Below are 24,774 nucleotides of genomic sequence, written 5' to 3'. Positions count from 1 at the left end.
ACTGGGAGAAAGGATCTTCCCTGGATAAGGAAGGAGCTCAGAGACTACCCTCTGAAAACCTGATTGACCTGCAGAAAACGAGAGGAGCGAAGGAAACCACTTCCATTGTCGTCACCAATTTTCCTCAGAACACTCCTAGCAAATCGAATGGAATGAGGAGATGAGTGAACAAGTGTGCGAGCACCCTGTTGAAGGGCCACGGCCTTGTCTCAAGGGAGAATCACCAAACTTCTGGAAGATTCCAGGATCATCCTCAAAAAGGATATCTGCTGGGCTGGAAATGAGGAAAAAAAACTTGTCTAAGTTTAGCTGCCAGCCCAGGAGAGAGAGGGTAGAAAGTCAACCAGGTGGGGCAGGACGACCACGCCTCTAGGGTGCAAGAGGAACATGGCAGCCCCAAAACCCTTGCGAACACTGGGTGCGGTAGCAAGGCCGAAGGACAAAGTCGTGATTTGAAAATGCTGTTCGCGAAAGGGAAAGCAAAGGAATTTTGTAGAGGAAAAAACATAGGAATGTGAAGGTAAGCATCCCGAATTGTCGGTGGATGCCAGAAACTCCCCCTTTTTCCGTTGAAGTAAAGGCTGAGCGGGGGAACTCCATCCGAAAAAGGGGAACCTTGTCAAGCTTGGTAGCAGTTTGAGGTTCAGGGTCGGTCTTACCTTTCCGGTCCCCATTTTGGAACCAAGATCCCTTAGATCTAGACCATCCTGGACAACTGATCCACTGCTGGTTGGCTCTATAGGAAATCAAAATAGTTAAGGTCTCTGATCAAGAGACCATTGCTCTAGCAAAACGTGGGGCGGCTAAGGAAGGATAGAGCGCTGAACTGGAGGCCGCAAGACGGAGCGAACTAGATTTGCTATCTGACAGTCGGTTGTATTTTTAATTGATGACCCATCTAGCAGGGATACTGGTAGGTATACCACAGGAGATTGTACCCGGTTAAAATGCCAAGTGGTAGAATGCGCGGCTGCATGCAGAAGGAGGAAAAACCGCCTCTTACTATCGCCGCTCTCTTTTGACTGTGCGGAGTTAAAATGATGAGCCCTCGATCCACCATCCTCTTAACAGGGAAGTGGAAAGGGATCGTCCGCCTTCTTGCATCATCTGCTAAATAGTGGAGATGCAGAGGGGGTGTTCGGACGCCAAAAAAGGAGCCGCTGTACATCCAGAGTTAAGGTCCCTGGGTGGACAGGGCTGGTTGTCCGGCATTAGGCCTGGCTGTAGAAGAGGATACATGGAGGCGACACCCCATGTGCTCATCTATTGCTGGTGTGGGGAGATCGGTGTCCTTTAAAAGGACCAGTCACCCTTAAGAATCAGACCAGGCATGGCATCTCACATCTTGGGGAGGAAACACCCCGCGTGTTTGCATATTGGCTGAAAAAGGATACCGCGCTTGCAGAGGTTTCTGTCCAGTGGATCGCTTATCCAGACGCTACCTGTCCAGGTAAATGGCAGATGCTCTGCGAGGGAGTTTATTTTCCTCATGAGGGACACTGCGTGATCTAGAGTAGAACTGAAGTCCTCGTCAATCTACAGAGATTGGTTAATGATATAAATAGGCGAATCCATCCTTTTCTGAAGTTCTGGCGAGTCCAGAACCAAGGCAATATCCGATCCATATTCAGAGACTTGTTCTCAGCAAATCATTGGTGAGGGATCAGGAAATTAAACTTCCGTTTTCTAGGCACGTGTACGTTTCTAGAATACTTGCGGCCCCTGCTAGCCGACTGCTTTAAGACCAGGAATACTGGTCATGCGCCTTTAAGACCAGGGAATACCGGTCATGCGCCTTTAAGACCAGGGAATACTGGTCATGCGCCTTTAAGACCAGGAATACCGGTCATGCGCCTTTAAGACCAGGTAATACTGGTCATGCACCTTTAAGACTGGGGAATACTGGTCATGCACCTTTAAGACCAGGGAATACCGGTCATGCGCCTTTAAGACCAGGGAATACTGGTCATGCGCCTTTAAGACCAGGAATACCGGTCATGCGCCTTTAAGACCAGGTAATACTGGTCATGCACCTTTAAGACTGGGGAATACTGGTCATGCACCTTTAAGACCGGGTAATACTGGTCATGTGCCTTTAAGACCAGGGAATACTGGTCATGTGGCAGGAAATACTGGTCATGTTAAGTACAGGAGGAAGATGCAGGGGAAGAGAGTAGTACTTCCTTACCCGGATGCAGAGTCGTTGTGCCCCTTTAATACAAAACCATACGTGTGTGTGTGTGTGTGTGTGTGTGTGTGTGTGTGTGTGTGTGTGTGTGTGTGTGTGTGTGTGTGTGTGTGTGTGTGACGGCAGGGTGGACCAAGATTACCACCTCTGCAACTCCCGGTGGCCAAGTCTCGCAGAGAGCGAGAGGCGGCATTTCGGGGGGCGGGGCCACAGATGTGATGTGGTCGGCGCCTCGTGACTTCCATGAATAGGCCCAAGCCAGGGCCTAAATTTCTGCAGCCGGCGTGAGCAATACCAGCGTTGCTGAGGGAAACTCCAGTGCCAGGGAAGAAGCGGCAGAAAAAGTGGGTGGAGCTACCTTAGCGCGCCAAAGTGCGGGCGCGGCTTCCAGGATGCGGCCTACACATCGGCTGAAGCCAGGGACTAGATTTTTGCAGCCGGCCAGGGCGTTACCTCAGGGAGGTGGGCCACAGAGAAGCTGAGGCTGCCTGTCAGCATGTGAATATCCCACTGCAGAGGTCCATCGCTGATCCACTCACCATCGGTGCGCGTCCCGGCATGGAGCCGCCGAGGATGACTGGGTTTCAGCGCCGAGGAAAGCGCGCGCAATCTACTATTCTGCTGCAGGATCGGGTATTGCAGCGTGGACGGTGCAGGGATAAACCTCAATCCACCGTCCCTTTGTTAGGGAGGTGGAGAGGAACTGTCCGCCTCCTTGTGCCATCCGCTTTAACCGTGGTGGGACAGTGGGGGCTGCTCGGACGCCATAGAGAGGGGCCTCTGTACATCCACAGAGTTCAAGCCCCTGGGGGGACAGGGTCAATTGTCCGGCATTAGGCCTGGCTCCAGGAGAGGATACATGGAGGCGACACTCCATGTGCTCGCCCGTTGCTGGTGTGGGGAGATCGGGACCCGAAGGAACCGTCGCCTCTGAAGTGAGCTCAGGCATGGCTTCCCACGTCGCAGGAGAGGGTACGGGGAGGCGACACTCCGCATGCTCGCCTGTTGACGATTCAGGGGAGATCGGAACCTTGAAAGGATCCGTCGCCCCCTTCACTCCGTTAATTAAAAAATATTTACAGAAAAGTAAAAAATAAAATAAAAACTTTGTGGTCTGAACCAAACCCATGTGCCTCCTACAGACACTAAGCAAGAACTGGTTCTCTGGGAGCCAGCAGGAGGGTGTATACTGCAGGTGAGGAGCTAACTTTCTTTGTATCACTTAGGGTATGTGCACACGCTGCGTCCTGGTGTGCGGATTTTTCCACACTGATTTTGATAAATCAGCAGGGCAAAAACACTGCGTTTTTCCTGCGAATTTATCGCGGTTTTTGTGCGGATTCTGCTGCGGTTTTCCACCTGCGTTTTTTTAATATGGAGCAGGTGTCAAACCGCTGTGGATTCCGCACAAAGAATTAACATGCTGCGGAAAAAAAACTGCAGCGATTCCGCGCGGTTTTTTTCCGCAGCATGTGCACAGCGGTTTTGTTTTCCATTGGTTAACATTGTACTGTACACCGCATGGAAAATTGCTGCAGATCCGCAGCGTCAAAAACGCTGCAGATCCGCAGCAAAAACCGCAACGTGCGCTCATACCCTTAGTGTCAGCAGCATACACCCACGGTCTGTGTCCCCCAATGAGGTGTAGGAGAAATTTTGTTTTATATTAAACACATATATTGCAAAATGTCCTAAATAGGTTTTACTTTCCTGAACAATGCAATTTGAAAAGAATATCCATGGTGCCACTTTGCCACAGCTGAAGCTGGTGCTGGCCATGACAACTGACCAGCAGAGTAATATTGGACTTTCCAGCAATACTCTAATTTTCAGCATAAGCTAGTAGCAGCCTGGACTATGGGGGGGGGGATCTCCAGACCCTTCAGCAACATTGATTCATAATAAAACCCTGGAGACAAACAGAACATAATGCTAAGGATGAGCTTACATTTTCTCTGGTGATAATAATCATACCTGGTTTGGGGTCCAGAACCCTGAGTCTGGACAAGAAGCACAGGTGTCATGTCCCGGCTGTTACCGCTCTGTGAGAACACTGACTTTGTTCCTGATTGGCTGATTCTGGCGACAGACTGTAAGGAAACGTAGGAATGAGCATTTAACCAAAAGAGCAAGAATTACATAATAAGGTGCAATTTATATTTAGATGCAATGCAAACCTTTTTAGCAGAAGTTCCAGAAGATGGCACATCAAGGACGCAGGAGGAATTATACGTTTGTAAGTATGACCCATCACCTGGGCTAGGGGTTTCTAGTGGTAAAATTCCAAAACTGGCAAGATAATAGAATTATAAAGTCAGCAGGTAGTATGGAATACACTATAGGTGAAAGCAAGTTAAAAAAGACAAAAACAATTTACCTGGGTGTGAGCGGGCTCAAAGCTGTTGGCCCCCCTAACAGGCTGCGCCCACTCTTTGGTTTGTTCTGAGCCTGTTTCACCAAGATAGAGGAACCTGTCCCCAAAGGTAATAAGTCTGGGGAGATAACTGCAGGGTCTATGTAGGACATTGAGGAGTCCGAGTTCAAGGAGTATTTTACATTGGAGGATTCCAGATTTAATCTATTAAGTTCCTTTAAGAGACAGAAATATGGCAATTATTTAAAGAGTTTGTCTGGTCCACGCTATGTGACTGCAGACTTCTGAACCCTTACAGTGCACACACTGCATGCTGTTAAGATTCTCTGGTATTGTTGCTCTATACGTACAGTTGTGTGAAAAAGTGTTTTCTCCCTTCCCGATTTCCTAGTCTTTTGCACTTTTGTCAGACTTAAATGTTTCAGTTCACCAAACAAATTTAAAATATTGGACAAAGATGACACAAGTAAACACAAAATGCAGTTTTTAAAGGGAACCTGTCAGCAGGATTGTGCACAGTGATCTACAGACAGTGTCAGGTCAGCACAGTTATACTGATTAAAATGATACCTTGGGTGATGAAATCCCTCTTGTGGTTGTTTAATCTTTATTTTCAGTTTTGGGTTAATGATATGCTTGTGCTTCGGAGTGGCCGGTGGGGGCCTTTTGTGTGTTGCTCTGCGTAGGTATTCATCTGAATGGCTTCTGACAGGTCACTGATCTGATTTATTATATAAAGCGACCTGTCAGAAGCCACAGATGAATACCTCAGCAGAGCAACACATAAAAGTCCCCCACAGGCCAGAGCAGAGAAACACAAAGTCCCCCCCACAGGCCACCCCAGAGAACAAGCATAAAAATCCCCTTCTGCAGACAGGCAGCCATACTGGTGAATACCTAATCAGAGCACCACATGAAGGTCACCTCTGAATGGCTTAAGAAAAACAAAATGAAGACTTTGGAGTGGCCTAGTCAAAGTCCTGACCTTAATCCGATTGAAATGCTGTGGCATGACTTTAAAAAGGCGGTTCATGCTCGTAAGCCGTCCAATATGGCTAAATCACAATTCCCAGAATTAAAAGTTATCCCCTGGAATCCCCAGCGACCTGGAGAATGGGACTGTGAGACCTAAGAACAAGCACACCAACCATTGATTTGAGGCAGTGCCCCTGTTCTTTGGATCAAGTGCCCCATTCATAGGATGGTTGTGTGTCCCACCAGTTGAAGCTTCAGAGATCAGGAAGTTGTGGATATTGAATCATTTTCATCTCTGGTCGAGTTGAGCGAATTTGATCGGGTCCCTTATTTGGCAAGCTATAGCGCTTGCCGAATAAGCTGTAGAGGGAACCTGGATTGCTCCGGCTGATCAGCTGTCCAATGCCGCAGCTGCATGTGTCGTGGCTGTATCGTTGTCACAGCACATGCATGGAGAGCCCAACACACAGGCATCCATGCATGTGCTATGACCGTGACACAGCCGCGACACATGCAGCTGTGGCGCCGGACAGCTGACCAGTCGGTGCGCTCCATGTATCCGGGTTTCCTCTGCAGCTTATTTGGCAAGCGCATTAGCTTGCCGAATAAACAGGGACCCGATCAAATTCGCTCAACTCTAATCTCTAGGAATAACCCCTTTAAATCACAAAAATATCCAGACGGAACAATCCACAACTAAATACATCAGCAGTATTTCAAGTGGGGTACCACAAGGCTCTGTCCTGGCCCAAGTGTTGTTCAACATTTTTATAAATAATTTTGATAAGGGAACCGAAGGTAAACTAATCAAATTTGCAGACGATGCAAAGCTCGGAGGGATAGCTAACACTAGAAAAGTCAGAGAGGATTCAGAAGCTTGAACAATGGGCACAGACTAATAGAATGGTATTTAACAGGGAGAAATGCAAAATTCTACATCTGGGCAAGAAAACAAAAATTACATCTACAAAATGGGAAGAACTAAGCAACAGCACCTGTGAAAAAGACTTTGGTATATTAAATAGATCACAGACTGCACATGAGTCAGTGTGATGCAACAGCAAAAAAAAAAAAAAAAAAAAAAAAAAAAAGGCAAACAGTTCTAGTATGTAGAGTCTAGATCACGTGAAGTTATCCCCCTCTACTCATCCTTGCTCAGGCCTCATCTGGAATACGGTGTTCAGTTCTGGGCACCACATTTTAAAAAAGATATTGATAAACTGGACCAAGTTCAGAGAAGAGCTACCAAGATGGTGAGCAGACTGCAAAGTGTGTACTACGGGGAACGGTTAAAGGATCTGGGAATGTTTAAGCTTGCAAAAAGAATGCCAAGAGGAGACTTAATAGTGGTCTATAAATATCTGAAGGGATGTCACAGTGTAGAGCAGGGGTCCCCAACCTGTAGCTCGGGAGCCACATGTGGCTCGCGGTCCCATGAATTGTGGTTCACGGCTGTCTGTCAGCTTAGTGCATTAGCTCCAGGTCTAGCAAACAGGTATAAAGAACACATCTGAAAATGGTGAATTTTGTGAGCAGCCCTGCACAGAAGAGCAGATCTGGATTTACATATACTGGTTTTAGGGGTTTTGAGATGATTTAAGTATGGTATGCTGGAGACAAGATGACACCACCTGTCAGAGAAGGTGTTTGAAGCTGGATGTGACAGTGTCTTGGGAGTTCTTTATAGGAGAATACTGAATAAGGGTATTGTAGGAACCCCTGGATCTTTGGATACTGCTTTGGGGTGATTGTTTTTTGTGGAAAAGCTTTGGTTACCATTATGCCTGTAATGGGGGCTTTGGTTGCCACTATTGTGAGGGAGCGGGAGCTGAATGTGGCTTGCGACCCTCTCTAAAGGCTGGACGTGGCTCGTGACCTTCTGTCAGAGCCGACTGTGGCTCTCAAGGTCAAACGTTGGGGACCTCTGGTGTAGAGGGATCATCATTCTTATTTGCACTTAACACGAGGAGCAATGGAATGAAACTGAAATGGAGAAGATGCATATTAGAAAAAAGTTTTTGACAGTGAGGGTGATCAATGAGTGGAACAGGCTGCCATGAGAGGTGACAAGTTCTCCGTCAGAGGAAGTCTTCAAACAGAGGCTGGAGAGACCTGTCTGAGATGGTTTAGTGAATCCTGTGTTGCATTGAGCATTTGAAGCATTTTCCTTCAGGAAAAGAAGAAGTTTCAGTTTGAAAAACGCAGTTTAACCGCCTAAAAAAAACCCAAATACAATCTATTCCATCTCTACATAGCTCTAGATGAGAATTTTTGGTTGACTTACTATAGTGTCTTGAGGCGTCTCCATTAATACTGTGTCCGCTTGCCTGTGGGATATAATGTTGTGGTTGTTTACCATTAATGTGCAAGTGTTCGGCAGGCAGCTACTAAAGTTCTGGAGGGAGGTCAGTTTGAAGGTCTGCTCAGGGTCTGGCTTTTCACCTAGAGTACACATCAAAGACATGGGGGTGGAAAAGAAAAGAAAAAAAAAGAAAAAAAAAAAAAAAGGATGCTCTAAGACTGACCATGAACAGAAAAATTAGAGATGCCAATAATAAGAACTGCAAAGGCTGTCAAGACTGACAACACCTGTAAATATTCATTCGGCCTAGCAACCTAGAAAGTAGGCAGCAATCTAGAACTGTGATACAGGCGAGGAGGGAAGACCTCTTCAGCAACGCCTACCTATTTCACATAACGCTTCAAAAGGGGACCACAGGAAAGGATTTAGACTAAGGCTCTTTTGGTAACATTCGGATCCTTTGGCCAAACGATCGGTTTTGCTGTAAAGAGATCAGAGATACAATACAATTAAATGCTACTAAACACATGGTAAATCTGTCTTCTTAGTACATGCTGGTTGTCCACATGGGCGCCATCCCATAATTAGTTACCAAGAAAAATCAACACAGACACTTCCATCAATGCTGACAGAAGTCCATGTACTTGTCGCCATTACCCCCATTTAGATGAATTAAGTCAATTTTCATTTGCTGAAACTACTGCAACAAATTTTCTACATGTGAACACACCTCAAAAGGGGCTGTCAGCCATCATCTGCAGGGAGAATGTGGGCTTGGTGTGCAAGCTCACATTAAAGTCAGGGAGCCGGCATATAATGTACCAATACATCATATGTCAGCAAGGGGGCCCCAATCTGCCTACTTAAACACTTAGTTGTTGCACTCAACCTAAGTATTTTTTTATGCAATACAATTAAGATCCGTGACAGGAGAATCATCTTACCAATATACATGGCCGAGCAGCGACAGTGTAAAGCAGGCAGAGTCTCCAAACTCTGTAACTATCTCCTCCTGGCTCTTTTGCTTATTCAGAACTCCACCAGACAGGATCTGCTCCCCCTCAGCCAGTCTACAAGGGAAGAACAAATTACACCAGACCTTTAAAAATAAGCCTGGAATACAGAGAAAGAGCCGGATATTATAAAGGTGGTTGACAGCACTTTACTACGCTCTCACTATTGAGAGCACGTGTGCTTAGTGAAGGCGAGTGTGCATGTGTAGGAGGGGGTTAAAAAAAAAAAAAAAAAAAAAAAAACCTTTCAGCTGAACGACGGTTTGGATAACAACTATGTAAAGTGTATGACCACCTTCAGGACAGATTGTTTTTTCTATCGACCTGCATAGAACATCCAAGACTCAAAAGGAACGTTAATGAAAAGGTTGACATGGCTGAGAAAAACGCAAGTCTTGAGGGGGCTTTGAAAAGTGCTTAACACGGTATAAATTGTGAATAAAACTTATTTATAATTTTGCCTGTCCATTGGAGAGATATTAGCAGTCAAAGTATTTGGGTCCTAATGCGTTATTTCGTTAAGTCCAAGAGGGAGTTATCAGATATCACTGGGGGTGTGGACTTCTTGTATGATGCTGACCAATTATAAGCAGGCAGCAGAACTCAAAGGAAAGAACACCACGCCCCCATCACAGCTTAGGGTACTGTCACACAGTGCCATTTTGATCGCTACGACGGCACGATCCGTGACGTCGCAGCGATCGTATGATTATCGCTCCAGCGTCGTAGACTGCGGTCACACGTTGCAATCACGGCGCTGGAGCGATGCCGAAGTCCCGCCAGTCTCCCCACCCGGTTAGTGGTAAGTGTTACTATCTTTCCTATGCATCTAGTATAGGGTCTTTATTATTGGGTCCCCACTTGGGTGGATCAATCTGGTTCTAGTGGTGCTATTATGCACCCTTTGTGCCTTTCCCTGCTGTTACTATTCCCCGCTTAGGGGGTATGCATAGTGATTTACCAGCTTGCCTTTATACCGGTATTACATCTGGTGGAGTGTGGGTGATGGGGGCTTACACCAGTATTTTCGGGCATTCATCCTGTGTCTTAGCCATTTACTATTGATATTTGTTATATGTACTATTTAAAATATTACAGGTTTTTTTGAATAAATCATTGCTCTATTTTTTCCTCTCTGTTTACCAATTATAAGCAGGCAGCAGAACTCAAAGGAAAGAACACCACGCCCCCATCACAGCTTAGGGTACTGTCACACAGTACCATTTTGATCGCTACGACAGCACGATCCGTGACGTCGCAGCGATCGTATGATTATCGCTCCAGCGTCGTAGACTGCGGTCACACGTTGCAATCACGGCGCTGGAGCGATGCCGAAGTCCCCGGGTAACCAGGGTAAACACCGGGTTACTAAGCGCAGGGCCGTGCTTAGTAACCCGATGTTTACCCTGGTTACCAGCGTAAACGTAAAAAAAACAAACAGTACATACTTACATTCCGGTGTCTGTCCCCTGGCGTCTCCGCTTCTCTGCACTGTGTAAGCACAGCGGCCGGAAAGCACAGCGGTGACGTCAGACGTCACCGCTGTGCTCGCTTTCTGGCTGGCCGGCGCTCACAGTGCAGAGAAGCTGAGACGCCGGAGGACAGACACCGGAATGTAAGTATGTACTGTTTGTTTTTTTTACGTTTACGCTGGTAACCACGGTAAACATCGGGTTACTAAGCGCGGCCCTGCGCTTAGTTACCCGATGTTTACCCTGGTTACAAGCGAACACATCGCTGGATCGCTGTCACACACAACGATCCAGCGATGTCAGCGGGTGATCAAGCGACGAAAGAAAGTTCCAAACGATCTGCTACGACGTACGATTCTCAGCAGGGTCCCTGATCGCTGCTGCGTGTCAGACACTGCGATATCGTAACGATATCGCTAGAACGTCACGAATCGTACCGTCGTAGCGATCAAAATGGCACTGTGTGACAGTACCCTTAGAGCAGGCTTTTCAGTGTGTGAGATATAACAATAGAGCTCTGATCTCCTGGTCCAACCTCCTGGAGGGAGGAGCTGAGCAGCTGAGTTTAGTTGTGCCACATTACAAAGCCTTCTATCAGCTCTCCTCCTTTCATAGCATGGTCACCTCTGCTGTGCTGTCCCTACAACCCCCCTCCCCCGACTCATGAAGGTTAGAACAGGAGATCATCTAAGCTATGATGGGGTCATAGTGTTTCCTTTGAGTGTTAATGCCTGCTTATGATTGGAGGCATGTACATGTGAACCAATGAAAATGATCTGATAACACTAACTTGGACAATGAATATTAACTCCACATAATAGCTCCACAAGAGAGGTGGAAACCCCCTTCAAAAAACGTTTTATTCCGCTCAGCAGCTACTATTATATTGTGTGTCCAGTTCACATTTGAAAAATTTGGCCAAAGGCCTTTTTAAAGGGAATCTGTCACAAGGATTTTTTAACCCCACTTGAGAACAGAATTATGTAAGAGCAGAGATCCCAATTCTAGCGATATATCACTGACTTTATGGTTGCTGCAAATTTTGATAAAATCCCTGTTTTCTCTGCTGCAGATCTACCAGTTCTCTGAATGCTGAGCTCAGCATAAACTCTTCCACACCACTAATCAAAACTACAGCAAGCTGCCTAGTAAGTGACACATCGCTGGAATAAGGGTCTCTGTCTCTACATTAGGCTGTTCTTAGATTAGGTGGTGAACACTTGGTCACAGATTCACTTTAAAGGGGATGGGACAGTGATGTCAGCGCTGTTTAGGCACAGGACTTGTGTGGCATAACCTCACATGAGCTCCGGGAACACGAGAGCCGCCAACGCTGCAGTGACAGGAGGCAAGTATAGGCGTTTTTATTTTCATGGGGGAAAACGGATTAAGAAGGAGGTGTCCTCCTAGTGGACAACCCCTTTAAGATGACCACACAATTTATATTGCCATCTCACCATGCATTATCAGATCCTTTGTGGCTGCTAAAAGCCCAGATCCTGTTTTCTGTGGTGATCATGGGAGACAATTAAACCCCAAATTATTTAGTGAATATTGTTAGCTATAAGGTAGGTACTAGGCCTTCCCGTCAATGCTGAGCTTTTAGGTCACAGGCATGTGACCCCTTGAAAAACTATATTTTTTATTTATTTCTTCCATTATTTTAATTCATTTACGTATTAATATCTTGCCTCTACTGTAAGAGTTCAGGATCCCTTCAATATATTGGATCAGACCTCTATTGTAACATAAGGTCCCTGGATGGCTGTGAGAAGAAGAAACATAGAAGAGCACTCACTTGCTGAGGTCCACGCAGCATTTTGCGAGAAGGTATTTACATTGTGGGGTGGCACAGCTGTGGGTTTTCAGGAGCCGGTAAGCCTTATACGCTTTTCCTGAGCGGTAATAACATGTGGCTAGGAGAAATAATGCCTCTTCTGAATGCACTGCAAGAAAGATAAAGCTCAAGTCAGAAACTGTATCCATACAATATAGCAGCCCAACTGACAGTGTGCTCACTTCCTTTTTACCCTTGGTTTTGGATTTACCTCCCCCCTAACCATTGCTGGCAAATATTTGCAAACTGGTGAAGGGATTGGACTGGCAGATACATCTGTTGCATGCAACCTCAGATAACTGATGCCCTGGGGGCCAAGTAAATCATCATTTTGGGAAACTGCAGCTGAAAATGGTTTGTCCAAAATGAATAGAACCTTTAAGGCCGGGGTCACACTTGCAAGTGCAATGCGAGAAACTCGCACAAGTCTCTCGCATCAATACCCGGCACTGCCGCTGGCACTTGCGACTGGAGTATGCGGCTGTATGTATTTATATGCAGCTGAACGCTTTGGTCCAAATCGGGTATTGATGTGAGAGACTTGTGTGAGTTTCTCGCATTGCACTCGCAAGTGTGACCCCGGCCTATGAGCGAGACTACACGCTGTAAACGACTGCGAGGCTGAATCTCAACCCACTGTGGTTGGTCAATGAATGTAAACCAATCATGGCGCAATTGGGCATTGCCGTGGGCGAAGTTTAGGACGTGTGTCCTCAACCTAAAAGGGGGTTAAGAGGATAGAGAAGTTGATTGCGATAGCTCACAGGTCTCATTCATTTGTCTATTATTTACACATGGGATCTGTCTTTTCACACAGATCGAACACTCAGGGCCTGGATCAACATAGCTTTTATGCCAGACTTCAGGCATAAAAGTGTTGAAAAGTCCCAAAATGTAGACGAAACTCAAAGTTGCACCTAAACTTTGTGATTTTGGCATCTTTACTAGTGACGAGCGAATATACTCGTTACTCGAGATTTCTCGAGCACGCTCGGGTGTCCTCGGGGTATTTTTTAGTGCTCGGAGATTTAGTTTTTCTTGCCGCAGCTGAATGATTTACATCTGTTAGCCAGCATAAGTACATGTGGGGATTCCCTAGCAACCAGGCAACCCCCACATGTACTTACGCTGGCTAACAGATGTAAATCATTCAGCTGCGGCAATAAAAACTAAATCTCCGAGCACTGAAAAATACTCGTCGGACACCGAGCGTGCTCGGGAAATCTCGAGTATATTCGCTCACCACTAATCTTTACACCAGTTTCTCTCAGCTCTGTCATAATAGGTGGAGCTGGGTGCAGGACACCCCAACCCGTCTAATTGAAGGCAAGCTGTGGCATAGCGCACGCCACTCGTCAGACGCTCCAGGTTCATGAAGAAGCGTCTGACTCCAGCACATCCCCTCATCAAAACCCGGCATGGCCAAGATTGATTTTGATTAATTCCTCATATTCTTTAGAGTCCATGGGGCAGTTTATTATTTATTTATTTTTTTTTCTTGCAGGCCTCCTTCACATGTCCGATTTCCTCATACATTTTGCAGCTTTGTTTTTCACAGATAAAACATGTACCAGTTATAGTACATGGGGCTGTTCACTTGTCCGTTTTTGATCCTAGTAACGGATAAAGCTCACAAGGAAAAATAAAATATGAATGATGGGAGAAGATAGAGAAAGCTCCATCAGATTTTGTGTTGCTTACGAGAACTGATGGTAAAAAATTTAAGTGAACAGAATTGATTAAAATCTGATCAACACTGATAAAAAGTGTTCAATTTTTTCACAAATTAATTAAAAAAAAAAAATGGATGTGTGAAATTGGCTTTACAGGAGTCCACAGTTCCCTAGGAGTACTCTTGCTGCACTAAAAGTGAATCAGACTGACTGGATAAGTTAGTCCATAGACTGAACAGCAGTCTGCATCCTTGACTGCAGCTACCTTCTAGAGAGCCCCTTCCCATGATTGGAGTGACCCCCAGAAATCAGCAGCGCATCACCTTTCCTGTGGCAAGTACAAGTATCTGATTTCTAGTGTTAGATTCCAAATGTGCATGGCTATACTGAAGCGCCTCCCACTATATAACACTGAATAAGCAGAAACGGGGCGATGAAAGTCACAAACATTCAGGAATTAATTCACATTTACTAGCACAGTGTATGACGGGGCAGCTCATACCTTCCGCATAAAGTCTTTCTGCTAGGAACACGGCATCTCGGTATGCGTAGTGGTTCAGTGCTTGCCATATAGCAGCCTGGATGTTCAGAAAGAAGAACAGTACATAAAACATTAGACATATGGACATAATAAAGGTTATACACACAACCTGTTTTGTAGACTTTCGGCTGCCTCTGTGTAAGGCTATGTGCACACGCTGCGGATTTTGCTGCGGATCCGCAGCGGTTTTGACACTGAGGATTCGCAGCTGTTTTCCATGCGTTGTACAGTACCATTTAAACCTATGGAAAACAAAATCCGCAGTGCACATGCTGCGGAAAAAAAATGCGCGGAAACACTGCGTTCATTCTGCAGCATGTCAATTCTTTGTGCGGATTCCGCAGCGGTTTACACCTACTCCATAATAGGAATCCGCAAGTGTTAAACCGCAGGTGGAATCCGCACAAAAACCGCGGTAATTCCGCACTGCGGACTACCTGCGGATTTACAAAACAGGTGCGGAAAAATCCGCAGAGATCCAACCTACGTGTGCACATACCCTAAGGGAGCTTTCACATTGCCCTTATCTTCACGTTGGCTGGTCCCTTTGAGGCTCGCCTCCAAACCTCCTCACACAACGGGTGCGTGTGCTCTGCCGTGCATCACATTGGGGTATATACACCTACTAGGTGCGGACACATAGACCTAGTAGACTGCATCTGGGTGTCCTCCTCCAGTTAGGCATACACGCCTGAGAATCATTCATGGCAGAGAAAACATTTGCTCTGCCGGCACCATTATAGTCTTTCCAGAGATTTTTCTCTGGGAGGCATGTACTTTTCCCTGCATGACACTGACCAATCATAAGTAAAAGGCATAGTGCGGGGAGAGAGAGAAAAAAAAAAAAAAAATAAGTCACACCCCTAGCTTTATTTTATTTCTGCATTATTTGCTTACGTAGAGCCATTTTAAGCTGGTGTGTCTCTGTGTGTGTGAAAATCCCCTTTAGGAGTATGCGTGACCTCTCCAGAAATTGCCATAGTCATAAATGGAGAAAAGCACAACATGAGCGCCGACTCCGCTTTTCCATTAATTTCCCAGCTGAATGTCCGAGACCCACAACGATCGCCAGATTGGAAGTCACAAGTACATTGCTTAATTATCTTCACTAGCCCCTGTAGAGGTTCACACTCTCGGGTACACACTTGGAACACAAAGCCACAGGGTTTTTATATCACAAACAAACTAATTTCCTCAAGTACCGAAAACAAAACTATAAACATAAAATCCCTGGGTTGTACAGGCACTAACTAAACAATATAGGCCCTGGCTACTCAACATGGCTCAGCTAGTCTCAGTGCGGTCACACAAACAGCTATTGTCCATAATAATCAGTAATACTTGCAGTTTGGTGCACACACCCTCCTCAGAGAGGGATTCTCGCTTGTCTCTCGCTAACACAACCCACTCTGCTCAGCTTCCCCCAACTGACAGCCAACAGTGAACACATGGCCTGGTTCTAGTCATGGCTATCCAGATGCACCTAATCGGGCTGTGTAGTGCTTAGATTTAAAGGGAACCTGGCAGCAGGATTGTGCTGATCAACCTACAGGCTGTGTTAGGTTGGAGCTGATTAAAATGATAGCTTGGTTGATGAACTGTCATAAGCCATCAGTATGAATAGCTAATCAGAACACCAGATGAAGAACCCCCCCCCCCACCCCGAAGCACGAGCATATCAAAACTGAAAATAAAGATTAAACAACCACAAGACGGATTTCATCGCCCAAGTATCATTGTCATCAGTATAACGAAACCGACCTGACACTGTCTGTAGGTTACTCAGCACAATCCTGCTGACAGGTTCCCTTTAACCCTAGCCTAGATAGCTATCCTATACTCCAGAGAGATTAAAGGGACTCTGTCAGTAAATAATGTCTGTTCAAACCACGTACAGGTGCTTTGTGCTTCATAGTGGGGCCAATCATTTAAATACACCTTCCTATCTGCTTGGTTTCCATCCATCTCTGGCTTTATGAAGGCAGAGCGGTCAATCAAAGAAAAGGGGAGGGTGGAGATTGAGGGAAAACAAGCAGGTGGGGAGGTGTTAGCCCAGTCATGAAGCATTGAGCGTCTGTACTTGGTTAGAACAGTCATTCTGTGCCGACAGGGTCCATTTAAATTGATTGACAGTACACATGAACAACCTCCACTCCCTTCAAACAGAAGACACTGGTTCAGACCCATTTAACCTGGTCATTTCTGACAGTCTGGCTACTAGTGGTGCTCTAACTAACAAGCAGGGTTTTCAACGGTTAGTCTCCATCAAGAATGGTCGCTGAATAAAGGGCACAGTATGAGCAATGAGGCTTGGCAGGAAATGCAAGTGCATCTCTACTGGCGCTGGTATTGCCACCTATTAATGTTACAGGAAATACCAGAAGATTGAGCATGTCTTTTACAGAGATGTCCATACAACACTTGAAACATGGGGGGGCAAGACTGAGTTATAAACAGCAGGATATATTGGACAGTTTCCAACTCTGCACCCCCCATGCTGTCCATACGTCCTAATTGGGTGTATACATAGATTTCACCATCGCTCCAGCAATCAGAATTCACAGTTCATTGTGACTGCATGGCCAAGTAGATCCAACATGAAGGATATGCCAAACATCACTGGTGACTGAGCATTGTGATGCCGGGCAGGGAATTCCTTGCTGTCCATTCTCCGAGGAAGAGGTGTAATGGGGGGGTGTGGGGTAGAAGGTAAATTACAGCTCTAGTGAATGGCAAGTTCTCAAGTTCTGCATCCAATACGCCATAAAGGAGACTGGTAAAAATAACAATAGCCAAGTAGGCCCTGTGCCCAGACTTTTGGGGCCATCTTTACTCAGCATTTTAAGAAAACCATGCATAGGTTACTACTCACAAGTGCATCACCATAATGTCTGTGGCTGACGAATCTCTAAGAAAGGTCAGTATAACACTGGATTTAAAGGAAAACACTCATCATCTGATGGGGACCATATCAAGAATGCATTCAGAAATGTAAATGCTGATGAGTCACGCAGCCATTACCACAATCCATCATTACGGAAGATTGTCTGCAGCTGCAGTACAACGTCACAAGGATCAGTGCAATGACTAGGAAGATGTTATAAGGCACCGACATCCTGTTGGGAGGCAGCTGATGGGATCCCAGCAGTCCATGGGTAGGGTGTTCAAGCGAAGCAGATTCCTTGCCGAAATCTCTGAAACTATCCCATTCATTTGTATGGGCCTTACAGAAATAAAGTCAGTTTCATTTTTGCTCTCATTTTTTTACCTCCTTTTTCCAAGACCCATAACTTTAATTTTGCCCTAGTCACCGGGCTGTGGAGTATAAAATGGACCGACTCCTAAAATATCTTATAAATTGGGTACAGTAGTACACTGCATGTGCTGTAAATGTTTTTTTAAGAATTTGGGAAAGTTATGAAATGTCCTATAAATGTCTGTTCTGTTCCTGATCTAAGCATCTCAGCTTTTAGTTGAGATGAATCTGTGCTGCACTTTATGTACATGCTCAGTAGTGAGACAGTGCTGTGGAGTCGTAGATGAGATGAATCTGTACTGCACGTTATGTACATGCTCAGTAGTGACCAGTGCTGTGGAGTCGTGGACTGTGTAGAACAGCCCCTCTTTAGAAAGCATCAAGTCTACAGCTGGATTTACACTCAAAATTACTGTGCACTGCCCCGAAAATGCCAGTCTGAGTGAAAGCAAGTCTTAGAGAACACCCCATAAGCACCACAGAAATTCCCCCACAAAAGACATTGGCCACGGATGCTTTACAGTGCCCGTCACAGAACTCGCTTCCCCATAACAAGCTGCCAACAGCAGAAGCTACCTTTTATTATGGCGCTGGCTACAGACTGCTTACTCCCGTGACAATCAGCTGCTGAATGGTCCTTCCTGTCCTAGTTGCAAGGCATCATTGAGAGCCCTGTACCAAGATGCCAGCCATAAAAGCCAACCCCTAACATTGCACTAGCTGCAGGTTACACCTTACTATACCATGGCGAACAGTCATACAAGCCACCTCATAACATTGCACTAGCTGTGGATTATACCTTCCCATAAAGTTGCCAGTCTGAGATGTCACTTTAGTGCAAGGCACCAGCTTTAGATATGCCCTGCTTCTAACAGGTCCCAGTCAAAATAGTTACGTCGTAATATGGAACCATCAATAGATTACTCACAGGTGCTAGTAATAAAAACCACTCTAACATGGCACTAGCTTGCAATCAACCTTCCACAGAACAAGATGCCAGAGAAGCCATAATATGCCACCAACTAATAGCAGATTACTTACTTCTCCATAAGGGTTCTTTCACACGTCCTGATACTTCCGGTACCAGAAAAACCAGTACCGGAGAAAATCAGTGTCCATGTAATATACATCAGTATCACACATAGTGGTGCCTGGGAAGCAGCGGTACTATTACTACTGTTCGCTGGGTGCTGAAGAACGCTCTCATCATTCTCCCTTGATTGTGCTGTGATCAGCACTAGCAGGGGACAATGTTGAGAGTTGTATTCAGCCGTTAACAGTATTCATCAGCTGCCTGCGTTATAAATAAAAAAAGATGGCATGGGTTCCCCTGTATTTTTGATAACCAACCAGCCAAAACTGACAACTGCGGGCTGCAAACCTCAGCTGACAGTTTTACCAAGGCTGGTTATCAAGAATAGAGGGGTCCCAACGACGTATTTTTAATTGTTTAAATAAATAATTGAAAAACACTGTGTGGACCCCCAATTTTGGACAACTAGCCTTGATAAAGCAAACAGCTTGGAGCTGGTATTCTCTGACTAGGAAGGGGTCATTGATATTGCCAACCCAGCCTAAAAATAGCAGCCCACAGGCACCCAGGAAAGGCACATCTATTACACGCGCCAATTCTGGCGCTTTGCACGGCTCTTCCCAGTTGCCCTGTGGCGGTTGCAAGTGGGGTTCATATTTGTGAGGTTGATGTCACATTTGTATTGTCTGGTGACATCAAGCCCAAGGATTAGAAATGGAGAGGCGTATATATATATGACACATATCCATTACTATATACAAAACAATCAACCGACAGCACTCAGGCTTCAACCAGGATGCAAGCTCCAAAGTCCACGGATCCAATTGGACCAATACTCACAAAAAATAGAAGAAAGAGCAGCATCCATTCCAGGTGAAAAACATAGGAAGATCTTTATTTTGCCATCACATCATACATATCCATTACTAATCCTATAGTTATATTGTAAATAAACACTCAGCCAGAATAAAGTCTGGATGATGTCACCACTGCCCGTGAGAGGTTTGCTCAGGGCCATGGTACTTGCAATACTTACCTCTCCCCATTCCTCCGCTGCGGCATCTTCTGACTCGGTGACATTTCAGGTCAGATGGCACGATAGTGTGTGCCGTCTGCTGTGAGCAGTCACAGTGCAGAGCTAGAAGACAACGACTCTGATGACTCCGGACCTGCGGCCAGCAAGGGGAGGCGAGTATTTGATTAGTTTTTTTTATGTTTGAAGCAATATGTGGGGTCCATCATAAACTGGAGCATTATATGGGGCCCATTATATATGTAACAATATATGGGGCCCATCGTATACTGTATGGAGCATTATATGGGGCCATCATATACTGTGAGGAGCTTTATATGGGCCCATCATATACTGTGAGGAGCTTTATATGGGCCCATTATGTATGTAGCAAAATATGGGTCAAGTTATATACGGAGAAACATATGGGGCCCATCATACACTGTATGGAGCATTATATGGGGCCCTTTATGTATCCAGCATTACTGTATATGGTCCCATTATATATGGAGGATTATATGAGTCCCATCATGTACTGCATGGAGCATTATATGGGGCCCATTATGAATGGAGAATTATATGGGGCCAGTATAGACTGTGTGGAGCTTTACATGGGCCCATTATGTATGGAGCATAATATGGGTCCCATTATATATGGAGCAATATATGGGGCTCATTATTCTGTATTGAGCAATATATAGAGCCAATTATTCTGTATGGAGCAATATATGTCACATAGTAACATAGTTAGCAAGGCTGAAAAAAGACATTTGTCCATCCAGTTCAGCCTATATTCTGTCAGAATAAATGCCCAGATCTACGTCCTTCTACAGAACCTAATAACTGTAAGATACAATATTGTTATGCTCCAGGAAGACATCCAGGCCTCTCTTGAACCCCTCGACTGAGTTCGCCATCACCACCTCCTCAGGCAAGGAATTCCAGATTATCACTGCCCTAACAGTAAAGAATCCTCTTCTATGTTGGTGGAAAAACCTTCTCTCCTCCAGACGCAGAGAATGCCCCCTTGTGACCGTCACCTTCCTTGGTATAAACAGATCCTCGGAGAGATATTTGTATTGTCCCCTTATATAGTCATACATGGTTATTAGATCGCCCCTCAGTCGTCTTTTTGCAAGACTAAATAATCCTAATTTTACTAATCTCTCTGGGTATTGTAGTTCCCCCTTCCCCTTTATTAATTTTGTTGCCCTCCTTTGTACTAGCTCTAGTTCCACTATATCCTTCCTGAGCACCGATGCCCAAAACTGTATATATATGGGGTTTGTTATACTGTGTGGAGCATTATATGGGGCCATCATATATTGTACGGAGCTTTATATGGGTCTACTATGTATGGAGCATAATACGGGTCTCATATATGGAGCAATATATGGGGCCCATCATATACTGTATGGAGCAATATATGGGGCCCATCATATACTGTATGGAGCAATATATGGGGCTCATTATACTATGTGGAGCGTTATATGGGGCTCATTATGTATGGAGCATTAAATGGGGCTCATCATACTGTATGGAGCCCATTATATTGTATGGAATATTATGGGGCACATTCTGTATGGAGCATTATATGGGGCCCATTATTCTAGATGGAGCAATATATGGGGTCTATTATTCTGAAAGGAGCAACATATGTGGGTCACTATACTGTATGGAGCAATATATGGGGCTCATTATACTGTATGGAACATTATGTGGTGCCCATAATACTGTATGGAGCAATATATGGGGCTCATTATACTGTATGGAGGACTATACTGTCCGATTTCTGACCTATAGCAGAATTTACAATAGATATCACTCTTTCGCTCGGGGCCCATAAAAAACTGGAGGTGGCCCTGTCTCTGTCTCACACAGCATGACACACACACACACACACACACAGCGTGTCACACACACACAGCGTGTCACACACACACAGCGTGTCACACACACACAGCGTGTCACACACACACAGCGTGTCACACACACACAGCGTGTCACACACACACACACACACACAGCGTGTCACACACACACACACACACACAGCGTGTCACACACACACACACACACACAGCGTGTCACACACACACACAGCGTGTCACACACACACACACACAGCGTGTCACACACACACACAGCGTGTCACACACACACACACACACACACACACAGCGTGTCACACACACACACAGCGTGACACACACACACACAGCGTGTCACACACACACACACAGCGTGTCACACACACACACACAGCGTGTCACACACACACACACAGCGTGTCACACACACACACACAGCGTGTCACACACACACACAGCGTGTCACACACACACACACAGCGTGTCACACACACACACACAGCGTGTCACACACACACACACAGCGTGTCACACACACAGCGTGTCACACACACACACACACAGCGTGTCACACACACAGCGTGTCACACACACACACACACAGCGTGTCACACACACACACACACAGCGTGTCACACACACACACACACAGCGTGTCACACACACACACACACACAGCGTGTCACACACACACACACACAGCGTGTCACACACACACACACAGCGTGTCACACACACACACACAGCGTGTCACACACACACACACAGCGTGTCACACACACACACAGCGTGTCACACACACACACACACAGCGTGTCACACACACACACACACAGCGTGTCACACACACACACAGCGTGTCACACACACACACAGCGTGTCACACACACACACAGCGTGTCACACACACACACAGCGTGTCACACACACACACACAGCGTGTCACACACACACACACAGCGTGTCACACACACACACAGCGTGTCACACACACACACACACAGCGTGTCACACACACACACACAGCGTGTCACACACACAGCGTGTCACACACACAGCGTGTCACACACACAGCGTGTCACACACAGCGTGTCACACACACACACACAGCGTGTCACACACACACACAGCGTGTCACACACACACAGCGTGTCACACACACACACAGCGTGACACACACACACACAGCGTGACACACACACACAATGTGTCACACACAGCGTGTCACACACACACACAGTGTGTCACACACACACACAGTGTGTCACACACACACAACGTGTCACACACAGCGTGTCACACACACACACAGTGTGTCACACACACACGTGTCACACACAGCGTGTCACACACACACACACACAGCGTGTCACACACACACACAGCGTGTCACACACACACACACACACACAGCGTGTCACACACACACACACACAGCGTGTCACACACACACACACACAGCGTGTCACACACACAGCGTGTCACACACACACACACACAGCGTGTCACACACAGCGCGACACACACACAGCGCGACACACACACACACACACAGCGCGACACACACACACACACACAGCGCGACACACACACACAGCGCGTCACACACACACACACAGCGTGTCACACACACAGCGCGACACACACACACACACAGCGCGACACACACACACACAGCGCGTCACACACACACAGCGTGACACACACACACACACAGCGTCTCACACACACACAGCGTCTCACACACACACAGCGTCTCACACACACAGCGTCTCACACACACAGCGTCACACACACCGTCTCACACACAGCGTCACACACACACAGCGTCACACACACACAGCGTCACACACACACAGCGTCACACACACACAGCGTCACACACACACAGCGTCACACACACACAGCGTCACACACACACAGCGTCACACACACACAGCGTCACACACACACAGCGTCACACACACACAGCGTCACACACACACAGCGTCACACACACACAGCGTCACACACACACACAGTGTCACACACACAGTGTCACACACACACACACAGTGTCACACACACACACACACAGTGTCACACACACACACACACACAGTGTCACACACACACACACAGTGTCACACACAGTGTCACACACACAGTGTCACACACACAGTGTCACACACACAGTGTCACACACACAGTGTCACACACACAGTGTCACACACACACAGTGTCACACACACACAGTGTCACACACACACACACACACACACACAGTGTCACACACACACAGTCACCAATCCTGCTGCCCCCTCCTCCGCACCCTGTAACTACTGTCATCCTCACCCCCACACGTCCGTCCTCCTCCCCGGTGTCCCCAGTGAGGCTCCGTCTCCTGCCTCTCCCCATCCCCTGTGCCATCACTAGGCCCCAGGCCTGGCTGTGTAGTGCTCGGATCAGCCGGGGCGCCAATTACCTGGACGGGTTCTTGCAGCACCGTCATCCTCCGGCCTCCCGCGCTTTCTCCCGCTGTCGGGGCCTCTCTCCCTATGGGGTGCTCTCGGGACGTTAGACGGGCGGCTCCGGCTCATTTAAACTCACAGCGACCGTTACCGGGGAGGCCGCCGGAGATTGCCGAATGTTGGCGAATACAACCGAAAACAGCCGGCCTCCTCCGAGTTCTTACGGAAATTGCCGACAAGTAACGAAGCTAGACGAAAATCTGCGGCAGTGGCCGTAAAGCACCAAATAGAAACGGAAGTCGTCGAAATGTAATCTGTAGCCGGAAGTAACGTGACACAGACGAGGCCAAGGAAGAGCGCCCTCTAGTAGACAGATGTATATTGCGGTACACCCGAAGTGCCACAGATATTAGTTGTTCATCACTCATAAGAACACCAGAGGCAAAATGGGTGATATCAGAGAGATTGGTTGAAAGTGAATGTATTTGTGTTGGGATGGCCTAATCAGGAAAAGAAATGCTATATAACGTGACCCCATCCATCATACCCTAGGATGGATCTTTACCACACTCAAAATGGGACCACGCTGTGCATAATAAGAGAAGACACTATTGAGACGTCACTCTACATAATAAGGGAAGACAATACTATGGGACAATATGCTACATAATAAGGGAAGACACTATAATAAGGGGCGTAGCTCTATTATTATTATTACATAATAAGGGAAGACACTATAAGGGAGGAAGCTATAATAAGGAACGATGCTGTTCATAA

At 46.4% G+C, this 24,774-nt stretch overlaps 1 protein-coding gene across 2 annotated transcripts in view; it reads right to left on the bottom strand.

Annotated features, from left to right (window-relative positions):
* Positions 1-24,351, bottom strand: part of CDC27 (cell division cycle 27) — a 59,303-nt gene extending 34,952 nt beyond the window's left edge. Inside the window, exons 1-9 of one of the 2 annotated variants that reach the window (XM_077252713.1) lie at positions 24,012-24,351; positions 14,337-14,412; positions 12,123-12,270; positions 8,784-8,909; positions 8,223-8,320; positions 7,822-7,979; positions 4,566-4,777; positions 4,366-4,477; positions 4,163-4,278 (exon numbers count right to left, since the gene is read on the bottom strand). In XM_077252713.1, coding sequence (XP_077108828.1) covers positions 4,163-4,278; positions 4,366-4,477; positions 4,566-4,777; positions 7,822-7,979; positions 8,223-8,320; positions 8,784-8,909; positions 12,123-12,270; positions 14,337-14,412; positions 24,012-24,038 — 1,073 coding nt within the window. In that variant the 5' untranslated portion in view covers positions 24,039-24,351. The remainder of the gene's footprint in view (positions 1-4,162; positions 4,279-4,365; positions 4,478-4,565; positions 4,778-7,821; positions 7,980-8,222; positions 8,321-8,783; positions 8,910-12,122; positions 12,271-14,336; positions 14,413-24,011) is intronic. The other variant, XM_077252714.1, reaches the window with a different exon arrangement.
* Positions 24,352-24,774: the final 423 nt, after the last annotated feature.

Source organism: Ranitomeya variabilis, chromosome 4, assembly GCF_051348905.1.
Source record: "Ranitomeya variabilis isolate aRanVar5 chromosome 4, aRanVar5.hap1, whole genome shotgun sequence".
Lineage (NCBI taxonomy): Eukaryota > Metazoa > Chordata > Amphibia > Anura > Dendrobatidae > Ranitomeya > Ranitomeya variabilis.
The sequence above is the reverse complement of the archived record's forward strand: the minus strand, read 5'-3'. Positions and strand labels throughout refer to the sequence as shown.